This window comes from Rhododendron vialii, chromosome 11a (genome assembly GCF_030253575.1).
Source record: "Rhododendron vialii isolate Sample 1 chromosome 11a, ASM3025357v1".
Classification (NCBI taxonomy): Eukaryota; Viridiplantae; Streptophyta; class Magnoliopsida; order Ericales; family Ericaceae; genus Rhododendron; species Rhododendron vialii.
The window spans coordinates 36,739,172-36,758,675 of NC_080567.1; the positions used below are offsets into that span (position 1 = coordinate 36,739,172).

General features: G+C 39.6%; 3 protein-coding genes across 6 annotated transcripts; 1 reads left to right on the forward strand and 2 right to left on the reverse strand.

Moving 5' to 3' along the window:
* Positions 1-380: 380 nt before the first annotated feature.
* Positions 381-6,735, forward strand: LOC131307901 (uncharacterized). 2 transcript variants are annotated; one of them, XM_058334639.1, is made up of 8 exons: positions 400-516; positions 2,374-2,592; positions 3,507-3,777; positions 3,873-3,934; positions 4,340-4,526; positions 4,625-4,721; positions 5,276-5,358; positions 6,301-6,735. In XM_058334639.1, the coding sequence occupies exons 2-8, from the start codon at positions 2,515-2,517 to the stop codon at positions 6,306-6,308; spliced, it is 786 nt and encodes a 261-aa protein (XP_058190622.1). In that variant the 5' UTR covers positions 400-516; positions 2,374-2,514; the 3' UTR covers positions 6,309-6,735. The 2 variants fall into 2 exon arrangements, with proteins under 2 accessions (XP_058190623.1, XP_058190622.1); XM_058334640.1 differs by lacking the exon at positions 2,374-2,592 and having other exon boundaries at positions 381-516.
* Positions 6,736-7,216: 481 nt separating this feature from the next.
* Positions 7,217-15,725, reverse strand: LOC131307902 (BURP domain protein USPL1-like). Of its 3 annotated transcripts, XM_058334641.1 has the most exons (3): positions 15,524-15,725; positions 15,218-15,444; positions 7,217-8,138 (listed from the first exon to the last, which is right to left on the reverse strand). In XM_058334641.1, the coding sequence occupies exons 2-3, from the start codon at positions 15,329-15,331 to the stop codon at positions 7,386-7,388; spliced, it is 867 nt and encodes a 288-aa protein (XP_058190624.1). In that variant the 5' UTR covers positions 15,332-15,444; positions 15,524-15,725; the 3' UTR covers positions 7,217-7,385. The 3 variants fall into 3 exon arrangements, 2 of the variants coding, with proteins under 2 accessions (XP_058190624.1, XP_058190625.1); XM_058334642.1 differs by lacking the exons at positions 15,218-15,444; positions 15,524-15,725 and adding an exon at positions 8,681-8,999; XR_009194248.1 differs by lacking the exon at positions 7,217-8,138 and adding an exon at positions 11,986-13,063 and having other exon boundaries at positions 15,218-15,725.
* Positions 15,726-16,974: 1,249 nt separating this feature from the next.
* Positions 16,975-18,868, reverse strand: LOC131307903 (BURP domain-containing protein BNM2A-like). The gene is made up of 2 exons (XM_058334643.1): positions 18,534-18,868; positions 16,975-18,028 (listed from the first exon to the last, which is right to left on the reverse strand). Exons 1-2 carry the CDS (start codon positions 18,585-18,587, stop codon positions 17,195-17,197), a joined length of 888 nt encoding a protein of 295 aa, XP_058190626.1. The 5' UTR covers positions 18,588-18,868; the 3' UTR covers positions 16,975-17,194.
* Positions 18,869-19,504: the final 636 nt, after the last annotated feature.

Sequence of the window (19,504 nt, forward strand, 5' to 3'; positions counted from 1 at the left end):
AAGAAAGAAAGGGAAAAATTATTTTTCCTCCATCACTTATTTGGAACTTACAACAAAGAACGAGAAAGAGAAAAAGAGTCTATATCACTGATATTTTTTTATAAACACAGTATAAAATAATAAATTGTACTATATGTAAAAATGTCTACTTTAGATTATTTATTGATGTAAATAAACTGGAAGTTGCATTTTGGTAATCCCGTATCATTCATGATTGAACCAAAGTAGACATGTTACCACTTGACCTAGAAGGGGTCAAAGCTATGTTGAATCGTTGTTTGAAAAGACGAGTTTTTTCCTAGTTAAAAACTTGGTCAAGTAATCGCTTGCGCAATTTGCGAGTTGGAGTATCCCAAAACTCGTGCTGTAAAATCGCGAGTTTTTAACGTCGACTTAAACGAGCCCCGCAGGCTAGCCGTCGGCAGATCGTTGTGCCTTTCTTGAATTCGTTAAGCTTGTCCTCTTTTCCGTGATCAAAAGAAGCAGCTACTATAACAAGGCTTTGATATGCAACAGGTAATAATTACGAAAACCCACTTCTTGGCATCGATCTCGGATACTGAAACACACTTGTGTTCCCTTTCTACCTCTCATAAATCCTTTGATGAACACTTGTGTATACTGTGTTAGATGTTGTGGGTTTCCTTATATTGATTTAAACAGTATGACTATATTGCAAAACTCAGTGATTCAATAAGGTTTGGCAATTGGCAGTACATGTTTTCCATTTATTTATTTATTTTTTACATCTTTCAGCATGCGTTTAGCTGTTCGTAGATTACAAAATTTTAGCAGATGAAATGTTGAAGGGTTGTTGTGTGGCCACAATGTTCGAGTAGGTGGCCGAAAGGTTCAAGGGAGTGGCCACAATATTCGAGTACGTGGCGGCAAGGTTGGTTCTTGTCAGTTCACTGGTTTTCGCCAGACCACCATTTTGCCGTTCTAAGGTTTATATATGCATATTAGTACACTAAAACAGTGTTAAAGGGATACGGGGAAGGGTTTGGGTACGATAAATCTATCTGTCTCTTGAAGATTAAGCGGCAGGAGTGTGGTTGGGAGGAGAAAACGATGGAGGGCGGTGGCGGTAATGGAAGCTCTGGCGTGCTGGGGGTGGTGCAGAGGCATTAGATCCTCGAGAAGCAATTCAATTTGCACATGGTTAGCTTGTTTTGAGATTATGCTGGAAGGTGATCCAAAAGATGTTCTTGAGGCCATAGCTTGTTGCCAACTAATCTTGGTCTGTTTGAGGTCATTTTGGGGAAATTAGGAAAGAAGCAGTTTTGATTTGGAGGATTGAGTTCAATTAGGTGAAATGCACCAGTAATTGGGTAGCCCACCATTTGTCTTAGAATGCTCGTTTCGTTTCTTTTGTTGATGGATGGATGGAAGTGGCTCCTGACTTTATGATACCCTTCGTCATTGCAGATTTGCCTTTTTTATATATAAAAAAATGCGAATTTAGTTTCCTTGCATTTCGCAAATGCTAGATTATTCCATTCAAGTTGACAGGTTAAGAAAGCAACCCAAAAAACCGTGTCAAAAAGCCCTTAAAAAGTTAGGCCAAAGGGCCCTCGGTGGGAAGTGTAGTCGGTTCTCGGTTAGGTGTTGTTTTAGTTTTGTATAAATATCTGTGTACTCTCTGCATTTCTCAGCATTGATGTAAAGAATCAGTTTCTTCTCCCAATGAATTCTCTCTTCTCTTCTCTCTTGAATTCTATGGGGCTCCGATGAATCTAGTTCGCTCCTTCCTTGACCGCGGTTCGAAAATGGCTCCTGAATTGCCCTTCGGTGCGAGGATGAGTACAGTTGCTCAAAGATGAAAGCCAATAACTAGGGTTTTTTTGAGTGTAAGAGCATGTACCTTTCTAGGGCTAGCATAATGGGGTATTTATAGGGCACTCCTTAGCTTGGCTTCCAAGACTGTACACGTGCTTGTCAGGTGTCGGTTGATGTCACCCCTCCGTCACGCTAGGGTTTCGTAACCGTTTATAGGGTGAGTTGGCACCTCCACGTGCCCTTGTTCTTATCCAAGCTTGTAACCGTTCAGATGACGTTACGATCGTCATCATGGCTACGGTTGTTGCTCCCACGTGGGCGAGCTGACAGCATGGCCCCCACGTCCGTTCAAGGCCGAACGTGGAGCCCGACCGTCAAAGGGTCGGCATGCTCGACAGATGATTCCTTTTGATTTCTGGAGAGGCTCCGCCGAACGTCGAGATAAGCCGAGCCAAACCATCAACACGGTTCGGATTGCACAGACCGTTTGCGGGAGGCTCAATGTCTGCTCGGCGCGGGCACGAGCCATTATTTCGGCCTGCTGCAAATTCTTCTTGGTTGCACCACAAACTAACAATTCATTGAATTCCTCAGAAATAATGGAGGAGGTACAAGGTGCCTACTGCCTAGCTCTAACCAACAAAAGAGGCCATTGAATGACCCATCTAAATCAACACATGTTTTCCTCATGGGGGACTTCCAAAGTCAACACATGTTTTCCTGTTTTTATATCGTATGGTATTCATTTTTCTGTTTTGTAGATTAATGGAGTTAGGAGGTGAAATGTTGAAGGGTTTTTGCTGGACTACTCAAGTAAGTGCTTCTGTTATTTACTCTAGTTTTGCAATTGGACTAAGCCCTTTCTAAAACACCTTCTTAAAAAATAAGTACTTATTTCACATTTTCAAACTCAAAAATAATGTAAACGAAAAATAAATTTTTAATTTTTTTTGCACCGTATTATAGATCTTATTGAGATCTCTTAAACAAGATCCATATTGCATATTTTTAGATTTCAATAAGCCCATTATTTTTTAGTTTGAAATTATCTTCTTAAAAAATAAGTACTTATTCGGCTTTCTGGAACAGGGCCTCAATCATTCTCTTCCCAAGCATTAGATAATCAATTCTAGACAAGTATAGAACCTACTTCGGAAAACAACCCGATGACAATATTTGGGTCTGCGGAGTTTTTTTGGCCATAGGTAGCGGTAGTGGGTCAGTGAATTAGATTGCTATGAGGGGTGTCGATGCTGGTTTAGAGTTTAAGATGTGACTTTCCAAGGCTCGCACCTTTTAGTGTGATGAATGCATTAACACTTTAACACAGATTGAGCAACAGATTGAATTCTCTTTCTAAGGAACCTTTCTTTGGGAATTCCGTATTCAATGAATTGGGTATTTTCTAGTCATTCACTCTTAGTCATTGGGAATCAGAGGAAAACTGTTTTTGTGACCTGAAATGCTAGGGGGAAGGGAGGTTTAAAAGTGACATTGGATAATGTGGTAAATAAACGTACAAGATTATGGAATATAACTAACCATATGGCCTTGATACAGAGGAATTGTTTTTGAAAAAGGATTCTAGGGTAGACACCAATTAAGTAGGAAACACAACTTAGTTTCTCATGTGGCCGAGATCAGGTTCTGAAAGTTTCTGACATTAAAGACATGCTTCTCATAGTTCTCAAACTAATTGCTCATTTTCTCTTTGAAATTTTCTGCAGGTTGGCTATCTTTTGGTTCTGCTACTATGGCATATTTTGCACTTTATCGTGAGCATATGGTACTTTGCTCTGAGTACAGCTCAAGTGCTTGAAAGCTACCTCATTTCTAGTGGTCTATTGAAGAGGTACAAAGCCCTTAACTTTGATACACTCAAGTACCTGGCAATTGTTGTGGACAGTGAAGAAGCTCACCAGATTTCAAAAGTTACTGAACTGTTGCAGTGGTTAGCGATCGCTGGAGTGAAGAACGTTTGCCTATATGACACTGAAGGTAAAGGAGCTGTGGTGAAATCGGGTAATATTGGTTCTTTTTGGAGCTGTTTCTGTATTTCTGTGACTGTATACTTGGACTTTTTGTTGTTCTAGGATTGCTGAAGAGTTCCAAGAAAGTCATCTTGGAGAGATTGTCGGTCGCCAGAGTGCACGCGGTATGGTTTTTTCATAGTTCCCCTTTCACAGTTTCTGCTATCCATTCCCATAACTAAGGTTTTCTGTGGTGATTGCAGTTGTGCAATCTTATAATGAAGCTTCAGTGCCCTTTTTGTGTTTCGAACTATTTAATAAGAAAACACCTAGCTAATTCTCAAATCAAAAACTTAATTCAGGTTTATAAACCGGTAACTGTCTTTTTGGCTTTTGCCTGTGGGCTTGACTAGGTTAGACTTCTTACAATCAGTTTTTCTAATTTCCTGACGCTGTTCCTCTGAGTCTAGATTACACAGCCTTTGCTTGTGTTTTTTTGTTCAGTCTAGATTACTCTCTAGCTGTTAGAATGCAGTCAAATGATGGTTCTGATGTCGTCTCTTACACAATCTAACCCCCATGTCACGCAGGAAGTTATTGCAGATGTTCCACTATGCAACCCGAAACGTATAACCGTGGAGTTTGCTTCCTACTCTGATGGGAAGGAAGCAGTGGCCAAAGCTGCTAATTTACTTTTTGCAAAGTACATTTCTGATGGGGATCAAAAGGACCAAATCTTTACAGAATCGCGGCTAACTGAGGCACTAAAAGCCGTCGGTTTGGTTTTTTCTTCGACTTCCCGCTTCTTAGTTTTCTGTTTGTCCCGATGGATCTTTTATATCTCACTGTTTGGGTTGATGTCTGTGTATTATCAGGTTGTGGAAGCCCAGATCCTGATCTCCTATTGGTGTATGGGCCGGCAAGATGCCACATGGGCTTCTCGTCATGCCGAATTCGGTACACTGAGATTATGTGAGTATTATGGTACCTGTAGGCTGATTGAATAGGAATTTCTTGGGTATGCTTTCAAGGAGTATTATTGTTTAGGAACCTGTTGAGAAAAAAAAAAGGATTCTTTTGCTTAAGTTGACTTCCTTAAGTTAGCAGGATGACTGAAAAGATAGAAGCAATACTTACAATATAATCTACCTCCGGAACTTTTGGTGTAAGATTTGTCTATACATGTATGTTTGTGTAACTAAATTCATGCAAAGATTCATGTTTAGCTGCATTTCAAATGCTTTCTAGGCATTTCATTTCATTGTGAAAGTGCATTGACTATTGCTTCTTTATTCGTTTGGTCTATTGAGTAAGATCTACGTGTAGCTTAATTGTGGACTCATTTGATGAATGCATGGGCCTATGTAATTCTCATTCCCCTTCAGGCTATGGACAAACTGTATGCAATAGTGATATAGTTTCTTCAAAATGCGTTCGAATTATTTTTCAGTGTGTTGCTTTTATAGACTCCTGAAGTTTTATTGTTTTGATTCCGTTCCTCATCTTCGTGTTCTTTTATTTTCCAGACATATGGGACCATTGAAATCCGTGAAACATGGTTCCTTGATAAAAGCTATCCGGAAGTTCATGATGGTGCGCCAGAACTACGGTAAAGACATACCCTTATTACTGTTTTTGATGAATGCATTTAGGAGGTCAAATGTATTAGGCTATTATTAGTATTTTGAGACTTGTATAGGTGTATTAGCTGACCCATTGAGCGCATTAGCTCTTCTTATCCTCATGGAGTAAATTAGGCCTGGTTAATACCCACCCAGTAACCTCTTTCTTTTTCTCCTTTAACCTTGTCGGTTACTGTAATGGCCTTCTCAAGTTGAAATTATCCAAAATCTTTTAGATGATTTCATTGTGGATCTTGGTTGATAAGTTAGTATCCACATTTTCTGTTCGGTTCTAAATCTCTTTAGCCGTACTAGAGAGCTGGTCAAAGGAGATCAATAAGTGTTACCTCTGTTCCTCTTCAAATGAAGAAACTCAAAACTCAAAAGATAATCGTCCTGTACTTGACTGCCATTTCTGAATTAGACATGCCTGCATTGACACCTCGGCAAGACCACCTTCTTAGATGTGTTTTGTATATGAAAGACCTTATGTTTTAGCCTTCCACTCTCTCTGTTACAGTCTCACCTCCTCTTAGCCTTCCACCCTCTCCGTAACAGTGTCACCTCCTCTCCCTTCCATACCTCTCATCGATTAGTACTGCGAGTGGGCTCTCACCTCCTTTGGAACCTTCCCTCCAAAGGGCTCTCGGTTGAGCCAAGTAATGTCATCCGGGGGCTTTTCTTTCCTTTCTTTTGCTCTCTGAGTTTGTGCAATGTGGTCTTACAAAAGTTTTCAATGGTGCGCTTTGTTCAACAAACGACCCCTCTGGCATTGCCAACACGACATCAAATGTGGAGACAGTTTCTTTTCTTTTTCTTACCCATGACTTGCCTGTTTTCCTTTGAGCCCCCAATGATGAACAAAAAATAGCAGAGGTCAAATTTCTAACAAACTGATTCTAGTTGTTCTATAACTTCATTTCGTACAGGTAAGTGAGGAAATGCATTTGGAGGGCTCTGGCATTGCAAATTTGCAACAAGTGGTAGAAGTAAGGGTTATGGGAAAGGATCCTGCTCCGCTTCATGTCAAGAAGACGATCTCGATCAATTTCTAGATGAGATTCTGGATGATGAAAATCCAGCATAAAACCTAGTTCCGCTAGATTTGGAGTTTACTTCTCTGTCTCTGTTTATTGAATCTTTATTAAAGTTCGACAAAACGTAATTAATAAGGATAAGCGATCCCATTGAACTACTAAAGCAGTCATCCCACATCCTACTGTATGTCCGGGTTTAGACAGCTGTTGGATTGCATCGTGCATTGTAACATATGAATAATAGAGAAAGTCTGTGGAAGGAAGATTGGTGATTCATATAACTTAATGGGAAATGCCCCGAATAAATCCAGGATCCTCTTCATTCCATGGAATTGATTGTCTGTTGAGGCCGTGTCCCCGCCTCAGGTCATATTTCCCAGGTGATAGTTTTTGGTTAGCCTTTCTTGCTCGCACGTGTGCGCCCAAATGCTGTGCCAAAGTGTATTGTAGTTTTTTTTCCCCCTCTTTCGCTTTTTCATTTTGAATTAGAGAAGGAACAATTTCAATTGGGTGAGGGAGCAAATGAATATGTAACTACAACCCACGGCACGAACGTGGAAAATTCCGTCGCTTGCATATTAGCGTTTGTGAACGTGGGAAATTCCGTCGCTTGCGTATTAGCGTTTGTGAAGGCAATGTGAGAACCCGCCTAGGAATAGTCCCACATCAAGAAAAATGTGGAAAAAGATGTGAAATATAAGTAAAAGATTGATCAGCTACTATTAACTTGAGGCTAATCTTTTAAGTCATGTAGTTAGGCTAAGAGTTAAACAGATCAGCTGGAGCAGATCGTTACAGCATTACATGAAAGCAAGTAGTGCAACTTGCTAGTAAGTTCAACTTTTTTTTAATAACTCTCAAACCACATTACTGAACAATGGAAATGAAACCATTGGATAAATGCCAACAAAATCTGATAGACCTTGCCTCAAATTGATTACAATGATGAGTGATAATGCCAAGGTCAAATAACAAAACTAGAGAACGGAAGGTGATGCCACCCAAATGAGATTATCAGCTGGGAAAAAATGGCACACAGGTGATCCCCCCGGCTGAGTCCCGAGCATGCGAAACGCCGCGTGATCGGGGTCCCACTGAGATGTATCCACGTGGCAAACACCCGGAGCCTCCACTCTCTCTCCATTTTCCCCACCCAGCAAAACCTCAAACACCTTGTGGTCTCCATCTTTGACATGGCAATAGAAAACTGCATAAGGGTAGGGCATGGAGTGACATGCCACAATTTCAGGGCTCAAGATCCCATTTGGCTTTTCCAAAACTGTGTAGTTTTGGAAAGCTGCAGTGTGCCTCGAGAGGAGCTTGGTGGTCAGGACTCTAAACTGGGTTCCCAACCCGAAGACGCCACGCGTTGAGTCGAGCATGGATTCCAGGGAGGTAGCACAGAACTTTGTCTCTCCTCTGAGGGGTGGAAGCTCACACTGGGACAGGGTGTGTTCCATTGCTTTGGCTTGTGGGGAGTGCTTGGGAAAGGAAAAGAAATCAAGGAGATTTGGGAGTTGGGATGAGGAGAAAGGAATTGAGTCAGATTCTTCCCTAGGCAGGAGATGAGGGTAGGTGGAAGGGGATTTTGTGGAGAAATATATGGGAATTGATTTTCCAACTTTCAGGTCATTGGTAGTGAAGAAAATGTTCTCATCTATGGCAGCTTGTTGCAGATCATGCATCTCTTTGTTAATCTCCCTGGAGCCATTTGAATGGGTGCAGCAGTACTATAATCACACCACAGCAGTTCATTTAGTCTCCAACCAAAACAAAACAATCCTTGTGGAAATTTTGCATTCAAAACAACAAGAACCATCCACGGCCCGATTCTGAGGCCGTGTTTGGATCATGGATTTATAGAGGGTTTTAACGAAGGAACAAGTTTGACGAGGGGGAACGAAAGAAACGAGAGTTTAGTGTCGTATCTTATTCTTTTTGGCCTTGCCATTTTCTGCGTGATTCTCTCGACGATTCTCTAACCCGGACTGGGAAAAAAATGAACTTTCTCTCAAGTACGAAGCCGCGATGGATCAAGACTAATACAAATTATACAATGGATTGATATAGGTATGGTATCTTGAAATAGTGGCACTTTTTTGTTGTGGAATTTGTAATGTTTTCTGTTAATCTAACGAGAAAGGGGAAGATGAGAACAAAAAACAACAGGCAGAAAAACAATAGAGAGAAATCAAAACACTAAGAAGTGAAGAACAATGAAAGAAATACCCCCAACAAGGATAAAAGGGTCCTAAGAAAAATGTAGAGTTACCTGGGAAACAAGTAGTAGAACATGGAAGAGGAAACTGAAAGAGGCAATTCTATAACCCATCTTTTATCTTCTCCCCAAGATCTAAATGGAATGGACAGAGCTATAAAACTTAACTGGTTATGGTCCTTATGGAGTTGAGATCAGCCGAAGAAGATTTTCTAAGAGCAATAAATGTTGGGAAAGTCTCCCGTAGATGATAGCACTAAGGGGAGAGGTAGATCGAAATTGACCTTAGAAGCAATAGTGCGCAAGGATTTAGGCTTACTGGATATTACGGAAGACGATGCTCTCGATAGAGCTCGATGAAAAACACGGATTCGACCACAATTGATTGAGATTTAAGGCTCGGTTTGGTTTGGTTACTAAATGTTCAGAAAGTTTACAACCAAGCACAAAAATGCATGCACAACATTCACGTTAATGTGTTAATGTGTGCGGCTCACACAAATCCAAAAGAGCATTGCTAGGAACACAGTTATGGAAAGAGTTGTATTCGAAACTATTCGATGCACGCATACACACATACATCGTATGGTTCTAAACAAATTGTTGTCCTGGACTTTTCCGATCCATAAATATGAAGTCAAACACACCAAAATTTAATCAGTTATTACTCTCCTTGCTTTGACAATTGAAAATGCTTAGCTAATCACTACGTTATCAAATTCCTCATTTTCTTTTAACGTTTGTTGCTTTCTCCAATTGGTCGAACCAAACAGAGCTCTCCACAGGATAAACTACTAGACTTCCTTTTTAATTTTAATTTTTTTTTTATAATAAGGTGCTTGCAAACTTTTTCTCTTTATCTTTCCCCCCTTTTTTTGACCTTCAATCCCTTTCATGTGCCCTAATGTTGACAATTTTTTTTGCTTTTGCTACTCTTTTTATTTTTTATTTTTATGCAGAGTGTTCTAGGTTAGTGTGCGTGTACCTCGAATTAATCCTTACAGCTCTTTCCACAATCTTTTCACATGCTTGCGCGTTGTGGTGAGATGGCTTCAAAAGTTACTAAAAAAAAATCGAACATGAGAAGCAAACTATTCCTACTTTGTAATAGGTTTTTAGGCCACTGATAGATACTTGTCTAGTTCTACGAGTCAACCGCCCAAAACCAATCAGATTTATGCATTTGTAACAGGAAAGGATATGTTAAGGAATCTAGCACATTAAAACTGAGATAACCTACAGAAAAAATTCCTCTTTTTCTGACCAATTATATCCAGCCGGCCAAACATATCTTTGTCAAACATAAGTTACTTAATTGAATCTGGTGGTGGGTAGTTATTATCTAGGGAAAAATCAAGAAATATATCATTACCAGTTGTAGAAATAGATGCATTTTTTAATGTCATAAACAGTAATGCCTCAATGGAGGATATCATTTCCGTTTCTGGTGGTTGAAAATATAATTTGCCGACAAAGGCACCAAGTGCAATTGTAACATCAACCTAAATTCTGAACTATTCTTCCTGAAAGAATTGTGAGGCCCAATTTAGTCCACATCGGGAAACAAGTAGAAGTAATATATAAGTGATTCCAACGAGTTATTGTATAACTGAGGTTAATTTTTTAAATCACTTGATTAGACTAAAGGATAGCAAATCAACTGGGCTGGGTTTTTACAAGAATGTCATATATAGATTACTAATATTTTTAGATAACATAATTTTGATCAATCCAGTTGCGGACTAGCAATGGATCCGATTTTGAAATCTGGTCAATAGCGTGGACCTAAAATGAAAATTGAGACAACGTCTCATATGACTTGTCCCCATAACGGAGGTTTTGACTTGAAACATTAGAGGGAGCAAGCTCCTAATTTCAGGTCCTGGGACATCTTAGGTCCCAGAGTCCCAGAGTCCCTGTTCCCTTTTCTTGTTCACATTTCAGTTCCATCTCAACACACTAACCACGAACACGATCCAAAATCTTCTCTTATTGCAAACTGTATCTTAGCTCATAGCACAAAAATCCAATTCTATGAAGTCAAACACCCACAGCCAATGTCCCTTTCATGTGCCCTAATCTTGACAAAGCCCTTCCTATCACAAATCATGGGAGGAAATATTGATAAGCACTAGAAAGATTCTATTTTATTGTGGCCAAGTAAACTAGCTGACTAAACTCTCTAAAATACGTGTCATCAAGAAGTCCCCAGAGAAAGTCCCCTTGTACGAAATGAAATGGTATTGCCTAAGTCATTTTTTAGCTTGGTGCAATGAAATGGTATTGCCCAAGTCATTTTTTAGCTTGGTGCACTATCAAAATGCCAAGAAGTAGCAATACTATTGCACCCATTTGCTGTCATTTTGGCACAACTTCAAGTCCAAATCATGAAATTAAACTCATCTCTTTTACCGATGTAATGAATGACTTAGATGATGTGACAAGTTTAGCAATTACAAACCTTGATGCTCAATTTTGACACTAAAACGGCATTGCCAAAATTTGGCATCGCATTCGGCCCAAGAGTGGAGAGTGTTTTGCAATTAAATAATGCGAAATATGATTTTAGCATGAAATTTAGCACAAGGCTGAACTAGCTCTAAAACATCAATCGTTTGTAGTGTGAGTGCGCATGCGCGTGATTGAGATAGAGGGGGGAGAAAAGAGCATATAGGATCACTCCAACGTCCCTCTTTCACATCTTTCTTTAAGTCAAAACGTTTGATGTGTCAACTTGTAGCCAATGGATTACACCAAGAGTTGCAACCTAATAGTACAGTAAAGGCAACATGTGAAGAGGCACAAAAGAGGTTTAATGAAACACGTTGTCATTATAGGGGGGCATTAGAGGTGGGTTCCTTCACTTTTTTCTCTAATCTAAAAGGGTGAAGGAGGGGGGTGACCAGATGTAACGGTCCTTCTTTGGGCATGACTCACACCAAGCCCCCATGAAAGAGACTCAAAACCTATAAGTGTGCACCGCCCCATCCAAGAACCAAGAAGGCAATAGGCAGATCATGAGATTCAAACGGGAGCGAGGAGGCGTCGGCACGCTTCGAACCCATGACCACATAAGAGCCAAACGCAACGGGAGTAACCATCCCTTCTAGAGCTTACTATTTGTGTTGTTTCTAGTAAAACAATCGGACACAGCGGCTTCTGCGGTTGCAAATCAATGGAATCCAGTTTCACTGTTAGTTTCTGATATGGCCAAAAACACTTTTGTGTATCTATTCAGCTGGCTTTGTCACTAACTAATACATGGTTTGAGAGGATGATCAGCCACACTGGGATTAAGACACGGCCCAGACTTGTATTAACAAAAAAAAAATAAAAATGACCAGCGTACCTAAAAGTTCAGAGCATCTCGTTACTCATGTCAGCATTCTCACTCCGGAATAAGAGTCAAATGCCGAAGATGAAGACTACGGTTGAATAAATATTGTCTGCTAATGCATTTAAGGCTCTGTTTGGCTTGGTTAAAATAAGTTTTGTATGAGCTTTTTTTGCACCAAAGAGTTCACTGGATCATATACAATAGAAATGTTTTTTTTGACAAGTGTGCTTATGCGCACATTGACTTGTTCCTAGGAGACAAATTCCACCGTCCACTCGCAAGGGACCTATTAAACTTGAGGCAAAGTCTTCTATGGACCGGCAACACAAGAGTTAGATAGCACCTTTCGAATATGAGACCTTGGAGGGATTGAACCCTTAAATCTGAAGCCTTGACCACCATACATGAGAGAGAATGGAGAGGATTGGATCTCCATGGCAGCCATGTCTTTTTCACGTTAAACTACACCTGTTCACCAAATGTCCAGATGAGGTGAAGTATAGTAATCTAAGACTATTGAAATTTGGTATAAGCAACCTCTAAAAGGAATACCAGCTCCAGCTTTCCTAATTTATGCTTACAAAAATATATTGGTAATTATTAAGGAGGATACTAATCTTAGGAAAGAAAACACACACAAAAAAAAGTGAAGGAATCATCTTTACCGAGTTCTCTGCTTCGAAATGACAGTACCCATATCATCTCATAAATTTTCTTCTGCTTGTACCATTAGTCTTTTGCTTGAGGCGGTGTTTGGATCATGGATTTATAGGGATACATGGAGGAGAACGAAAAGGTTGATGGAGAGATAAGATGATATAGTGAAGAAGCTACTTTTATTTTATGATCCGAGATCCAAACCTAGTGTAACGATTTACGAATCCTTGACATGGACCAAGGACCATGACATAATCACCCTTAAATACACACAAAACTATATCAATATGGCCTCTTTGAAATGGTCTATAAAAACCAAGTCAGAGATTGAAATGGTCCAACAAAATAAAGCAAGTGTAGGTTCCAACAAGGGAGGAAGAGATGAGAGCTCTATCTGCCTTCTTCGTCCTTTCCTTGCTTTTCTTGGTAAGCACTCTGCTTTCCTGGAAAGCCATGCCTTATTGTCAAATTACATGCATATGTACATAAATAAATAAATAAATATATATATATATATATATATATATATATATATGTATATGATATCAATTTGTGTATACATGTAGCTATGTTTATTTAAATCCTTCTTGTTTAGAGTTTATCAAGCATCTCATTCTAGTTCCTGAATGTTATTTCAATAAGAAAATCAAACACTCCTGTGAATTCTCCTTCTTCTTTTGCTTGTGGCCAGTTTTCCAGCTTCTGTGATGCAAGAAAAGATCCAACAGACTACTGGAATAGCATAATGAAAGGCGAGCCAATGCCTGAGTCAATTCAACAACTGGTACTCCATCTAGATCCGTCATCTCCATCCAAAGAGAAGATCAAAAAATGGCACTCATCTTCTGGTAGTGTAAACATGGACCACTTCAGAAAGGATTTCGATACAAGGCCAAATGCTATAATCTATCACAGCCACGGCGAGCCAAAAAATTGAGGCCTAAGGTTCCCGATTATAGTAAGGCACAAAAGGAGCTGATATATATGCCTCTTTTCTGAGGGAGGTTGTGATTAATAGTGTATGTTTAGTTGAAATTTGAAATCATGTCTTGTTTTATCGTGGGAAATACCAATCAAAGGTATTTTGTCTCAGGCTTAGAAGATGGGGTATGGGTTGAGCCTGTTTGTGTTTTGTGTCCCATGAGACTTTGCAACACCTGTTTTTGAGTGTAGCTTCTCCAGCAGTATTTGGGAGGCAATATTACACAGATTTCAGATTCAAAGGAGGGATGAGGCATCGGACATGGAAATTAATCGAGCTATTGGCTTCTGCAGAGGAAAAAACTTTAGGTCTCTGCTGTTAAGTTGGCTCTGGCTGCTGGGGTCTATCACGTCTGGATTGAGAGGACTACGAGTGTTTTTGGTGGTAGTCCTAGAAGGTCTGATGATGTGTTAGCAAGAATTGACGATAAAATTAGACTTAGAGTCTGTACTTGGAAGCAATTCTGGCTACGTAGCCAACGGAATACATCAAGTAGAGTTCTTGGGCCTGCTGTCCCCTAGTTTTGGTTGTTGTGAGGTTCTGTTTTCTTTGTATAGGTACTTGTATTGTGGGTTTATACTTTGTTTTTTGAGTTGGTTGGTTATAAAATGTGACATTTACCAGAAAAAGAGTGTAGTTTGTCTCTGCTAGAATTCGTTGGCCTTCAACTGATCATCTCTACGAAGTTCTAAAATATTGAAAAAACACCGCCTGGGTATATTTTTCCCTACCAGCCTTGGCTCTTGGTGCAGCCATCATCATATTCTGTACACTAACACATATTCCAATTATAACTGTGCATTTATTTTCTGATGTTCAGTGTTAGTTTTGGAAACAGGAAGGCTTAATTAGAGATTTTGAGGAAAGAGATTATAAAGCGTTTTGCAGCCTCTTTCCAGCCTCTCCCTGATGCTAGAAACTCTGGAACTGGGTCTAAGATATTTTGTGAGTCATCTGTGCTTGCCAATGGCTTTAATGGCTTCCATTCGTGGTATAATTATTCCTGCTCTATCCCTATGTTAAGCATCCAATTCTTCATATGTGTCCGGAAGCAGACAACAACAGTGGCAATGACCTATTCAAGTGTTTTCCAGAATAGACATTGCTTGCGCATTACATCCAGACTTACTAGTAGACCTGTTTCATGTTACCATACCTGATGATAGTACTGTTTATGAAACAAGAAGATGCTTTCAATTCCACAAGATAATCAAGCCAGACTTATCTTACACCACATGCCTAGTGAAAGGCACTTGCACTCTGAGGTTGTGTTTTGTATGCTAGAATGATTTTGGAAAGAAATGGAATGATCGATCATTCATTACGGCCCACATAAATAAAGTATCATATCGACCAACAAACTGGCATGCAAGGATGTTGGACTTGCAATATCGATATTTCAGTACATCAGCTGATACAATTTACTGTCATACTTTTATATCGACCGAGACCAATACATGGTCGTATGAGCAATACAGATACGCATCCTGATACCCCTACGAATCTGGACAGAAAGCATGATTTCTAAAATGGAAATTCGAAAACGATCAACTGGTTCAAAAACATGTTAAAACCACACTTAGTGCTCCTTGTCAGCTTTTCTATGTATTATTACCTTTTCTATGTATTCTTCATTCTGCTCAAGGCCAGTCTCCTTGTCAGCTTTAAGTTCCACTGCAACTACTTCAGGAAAAAATTCCATTAAACAATGCTCGACTCCCATCTTCATTCTCGTTACCCAACTTGGACAGGAGTCTCATGCTCCTTGCAACTTCAACCTCATAAAATCGCCATCGATCTCGTGTAGACATTAACACCATCAGCAATTGAGATTTTGCATACCTGAAATGTGATTGGCCAGAATCAATTTGCAGTGACGGTCTTTTGTGACTGAAGATGTAGTGAGATAAAATATGCATACACGGAGGGAGAGAGCTCAGAGAGAGAGTAAATGGGGACGACGAACTGTTAGAGACGATCTTCCTCGCCATTGGGGCGACTGAAAGGACGTCGACCGGGTTTTCTTCGGACCACGCCTGTTCAAACGATGGAGATCCATGAAAACGAGTCGTCGAATTTCGTTCAGACTTCGCATCTCCAAACTGAGAAGTCCTACAAGACATGTAATTGGCAAATTTCAACCTCGTTCTGGGTTTATTTATTGATCGAAAATGTTCAATTTGAAGATCATGTTCATCGGATTTCAACCAATACATAATCGAAGACGATTCTTGTGGATTTATTTTTGTAAAAATAGATTTGGCCACACTTGATGAAACCCACTTCATTGAAAACGACGACGCGTCTCTTTAAAGAACTCATTCCAGACCTACGAAGTCTAATTGGTAAAATTGCAAACTCGTGCAGGGTTCATTTCTTGATCGAGACTGTTGGAGTTGTAGAGATTTTCAAGAAGATAAACTGTGTTGAAGATCGAGTTAATCGGATATCAATTGGTACATAATCGGAGATGATTTTGTCAAATTTATTTTTCTGAAAATAGACTTGGCCAAACTTGATCATGTCCACTCCATTACGGAATACAAATTCGCTCCTCCGAGGGAAAGGGAGGTGGTGGGGAGAGAGAAAATGTGGCGGTTCGTTCGTCAGAGGAAGTTATGGAAGGAAGGAATTGATGGGATCGATCTCATTGCCATAGTAACAGACAGGTCTCTTCTAATCTTCCGCTGTTTGATTTTGTATACTAGCTTTCATTGTTCTTAATCCGTTGATGAAGGTGTATTTGCACCCATTAAGGTGTATTTGTAGAGAATTTTGAGGCTTGAATTGAGTGGATCCCTAGCCTTGTTGGCTTTGGCTTCCTCTATGCATGTATAGAGTAGCATTTTTTTCGTGATGCCTTTCATTTCTTCAACAAATCTCTGTGTAAGACAATGATACCTTCCCAACTGTGATGATGATGTCTGTTGCATTTCTTTTGGGACTACTGAGTTTCTTGTGCATCTCCAACTTTTGGTGATGGAATCAGTCATATTCTGTCTTCTAACCAAACCGAGCATTGAGTCCCTATCCATTGTGTTCGGCGACATGAATCCTATTTCTCCTATATTCTGTCTTCTATCTTTGGAATTTCATGCGAACTGGTCGTGACCGTATTTTTGTGTATTCAAAGATGTCTTCTTAATGGTACCAGTCATATAAGATGTCTTCAATTTTTTGGTACTCTAGGTGAAAAGTGAAGGCCTTCCTTAGAACATCGTTTCCACAATTCCACTCAGCATTTCCAGTGGTTTGATTAACTCAGGAAACATAACTCAATGAGTCATCGTATTATACCAGGTAGAAACCAAATACGGCTTATTCGGTAGAAGAAGCTGAATGGAAAACAAAAAAGGAAAGCAAAGTTAGCAGTTTTTGGTATGAAACTATTTCTTCAGGGAAATACGAAAAGATTGATTTCTATAGGCCATATGTTGTCGTACCCAATGATCCGGATTATTTCACTATATTACACTCTTGATCACAGAGTACTTAGCATAACACGATATTTGTTTCAATGGACACAAGCACTAGTAAGATGCTAGAACAAAGAGAATGAATGATCACACTCAACAATAAGACTACGATCAAACTAGGATGCAATCCACACGAGATTATCAGCTGGAAAGAAATGACAGACTGGTTTGGACCCTGGCTCGATCCCCAGCACCCGAAAGGACACGTGATCTGGGCTCCACTCAGACGTGTCCAGGTGGCAAACCGCAACAGCTTCCACTCTGTCTCCATTATCACCACCTAGCAATACCTTGAACACCTTGCTTTCACTCTCTTGGTAGTGGCAGTAGAAAATTGCATAGGGGTAAGGCATGGTGTGACATGCCACCATTTTTGGAGCTGAAATTTCTTCGGGTTTTTTCAAGATAGTGTAATTCTGCAAAAGTGTTGTTGATTCTGTGAAGTGGGTAGTGGATAGTACTTGGAATTGGGAATTGAATCCGAATATTTCATTTACAAAATCAAGCATCGATTCCAAGGATGTGGCACATAACTTGGACTCTCCCTTTATTGGTTTCATCTCACATTGTCTAAGTGTATCTTCCATGGCTTTGGCTTGTGGAGAGGCTTGTGAGAAGGAAAAGATTTGAAGAAGGTTTGGGAGTGATTCTAGTGAGAAAGGAATGGAATCGGATTCCTCTCTGGGTAGGAAATGAGGAGAGGTAGAGGGGTCTCTCTTTGGGAAGTAAACTGGAATTTCTTTTCCCACCTTTAGGTCTTCTATAAAGAAGAAAACCATGAGTTGAGGGTCCATGTGATCCATGTGTGATGATGGATAGGCATGACCATGCGCCATATGATATTTTTCATTAGCATCCATACTATGGAGTCGTAGAACGTTCGTATCCATAGGGATATCCTCATTCAGTGGGTGTCTTGTAGCATTCATCTTATTGTTCCCATTATAGCACTGCACAACAAAAACTAGCATTTTATCAAGTTCTATATCCGTAGCATCGTCCTAGTAAAAAAAAATAAGTGAGAAAGCATCCAATTCATTCAAACTACAATTAGAATATGAGAACAAGTTGTTTAAATGTTCAATCCAATGATCGTATTTAGAATCGTTCATTTGGTCTGAATTCTCTTGAAATTGAAAAAAAAAAAAAAAATGTATGTAGTCTAATTCTGTTGTAGAGTTGAGTTCAAACTTCTCCATCTGCAATCATCATTTCATAGAGAGTTAGAGTCACTTGGGGTTCCCAGATATAACCCCTCGTTTTTCTCTCCACTTGTTACTCCCATCTCTATCTATCTCCACTTATTATCCCGAAAACCTCCCTCAAAACCTTTACCGAACAACCTCAAAGAATTCCAAGTTTTGCATGTTTCGTAGAAGTATATTTATCAAAGTAGCAAGAACAAGAAGAACAGCAATAGATAAAGGAGTGAATCAAGCACAGCTTAGAGATTACCATCACAAGCAGTAGACAAAGGAATATGCTCCTTGAAACATATCCAATTCCCATCTTCCTTTTTCCCTTGAAGCTCCTATGAGTTTCTTTCCTCCTTCTAAGGCCCAAGGAAACACTCCTAGACTTGAAATCTACGGCAATCTTTTGATTATCCTATGAGTTGCTCTACATTTTAAAATTTAGATAACCCTTTTGTCCACTACACGGATTAGTATTTTACTTGCGGGGCCCATGCAAATTCAACTTGTGAGGTGTAATGTTGTTATACCTTTTTCATTTTCTTTTAACATTTGGCTAGCTACTTGTTACCTTACCATTCTCCTATACAATTATTTACTTTTCTTGTTCTCATCCTTTTGAAATTCCACACGCATCTGTACTACAGCATTCTGAATTTTAATTTTGACGTTGCCTAATTAAGAACAAAACACACGACTATTCAGTAGTGCGCAATGAAATTGACACGGTTTGGTAGTTAATTATTGGTAGCTCAAACTTTGATCATTTACCTCAAATCTTTCTTTGATCATTTACCTCAAATGTTTCATCACAGCGAGACATCGAATCCATGTGAAAACTCCCTTTTTAATATTTAAACTATAGCTGCAATAAAATACAATATCCATTATCCAAATAATTAAGTTATCAAGACAGGCCTCTTGGACTCTTGCTCATAATGCAAAATAAAGAACACAGATGGTTCAACTATCTTATCCGGTAATAGCATCTGTATAATTGTTCCAATAAAGCCTGGCCTCGGCTTAAACACAGCCAATGTACCTTTGGACCAACTTTGTGGTTATTGAACTTATGATCCATTTTTTGATAACTCGGTATCATCCAATAACCGACTAATCTGGAGGACCAATCCTCCCATTCACTTGCAGGGGCACAATAAAATCCTGGACAACATAAATATTGATAGCACGCAAATAGGAATCGGAGCCCAAACCAAAGGCTTAATGAGACAT

Excerpts from the sequence above, each read along its gene's own strand:
- LOC131307901 (XM_058334639.1), top strand. The coding sequence starts at position 2,515 with ATGGTATTCATTTTTCTGTTTTGTAGATTAATGGAGTTAGGAGGTGAA. Across the intron at positions 3,935-4,339 it reads CGGTCGCCAGAGTGCACGCG|GAAGTTATTGCAGATGTTCC; the intron begins GTATGGTTTTTT and ends CATGTCACGCAG. Across the intron at positions 4,722-5,275 it reads ATTCGGTACACTGAGATTAT|ACATATGGGACCATTGAAAT; the intron begins GTGAGTATTATG and ends TTTATTTTCCAG.
- LOC131307902 (XM_058334641.1), bottom strand. The coding sequence starts at position 15,331 with ATGAAGATGGGAGTCGAGCATTGTTTAATGGAATTTTTTCCTGAAGTA. Across the intron at positions 8,139-15,217 it reads ATGAAGAATACATAGAAAAG|TACTGCTGCACCCATTCAAA; the intron begins GTAATAATACAT and ends GTGTGATTATAG.
- LOC131307903 (XM_058334643.1), bottom strand. The coding sequence starts at position 18,587 with ATGGGAATTGGATATGTTTCAAGGAGCATATTCCTTTGTCTACTGCTT. Across the intron at positions 18,029-18,533 it reads TTTGTCTACTGCTTGTGATG|TGCTATAATGGGAACAATAA; the intron begins GTAATCTCTAAG and ends TTTGTTGTGCAG.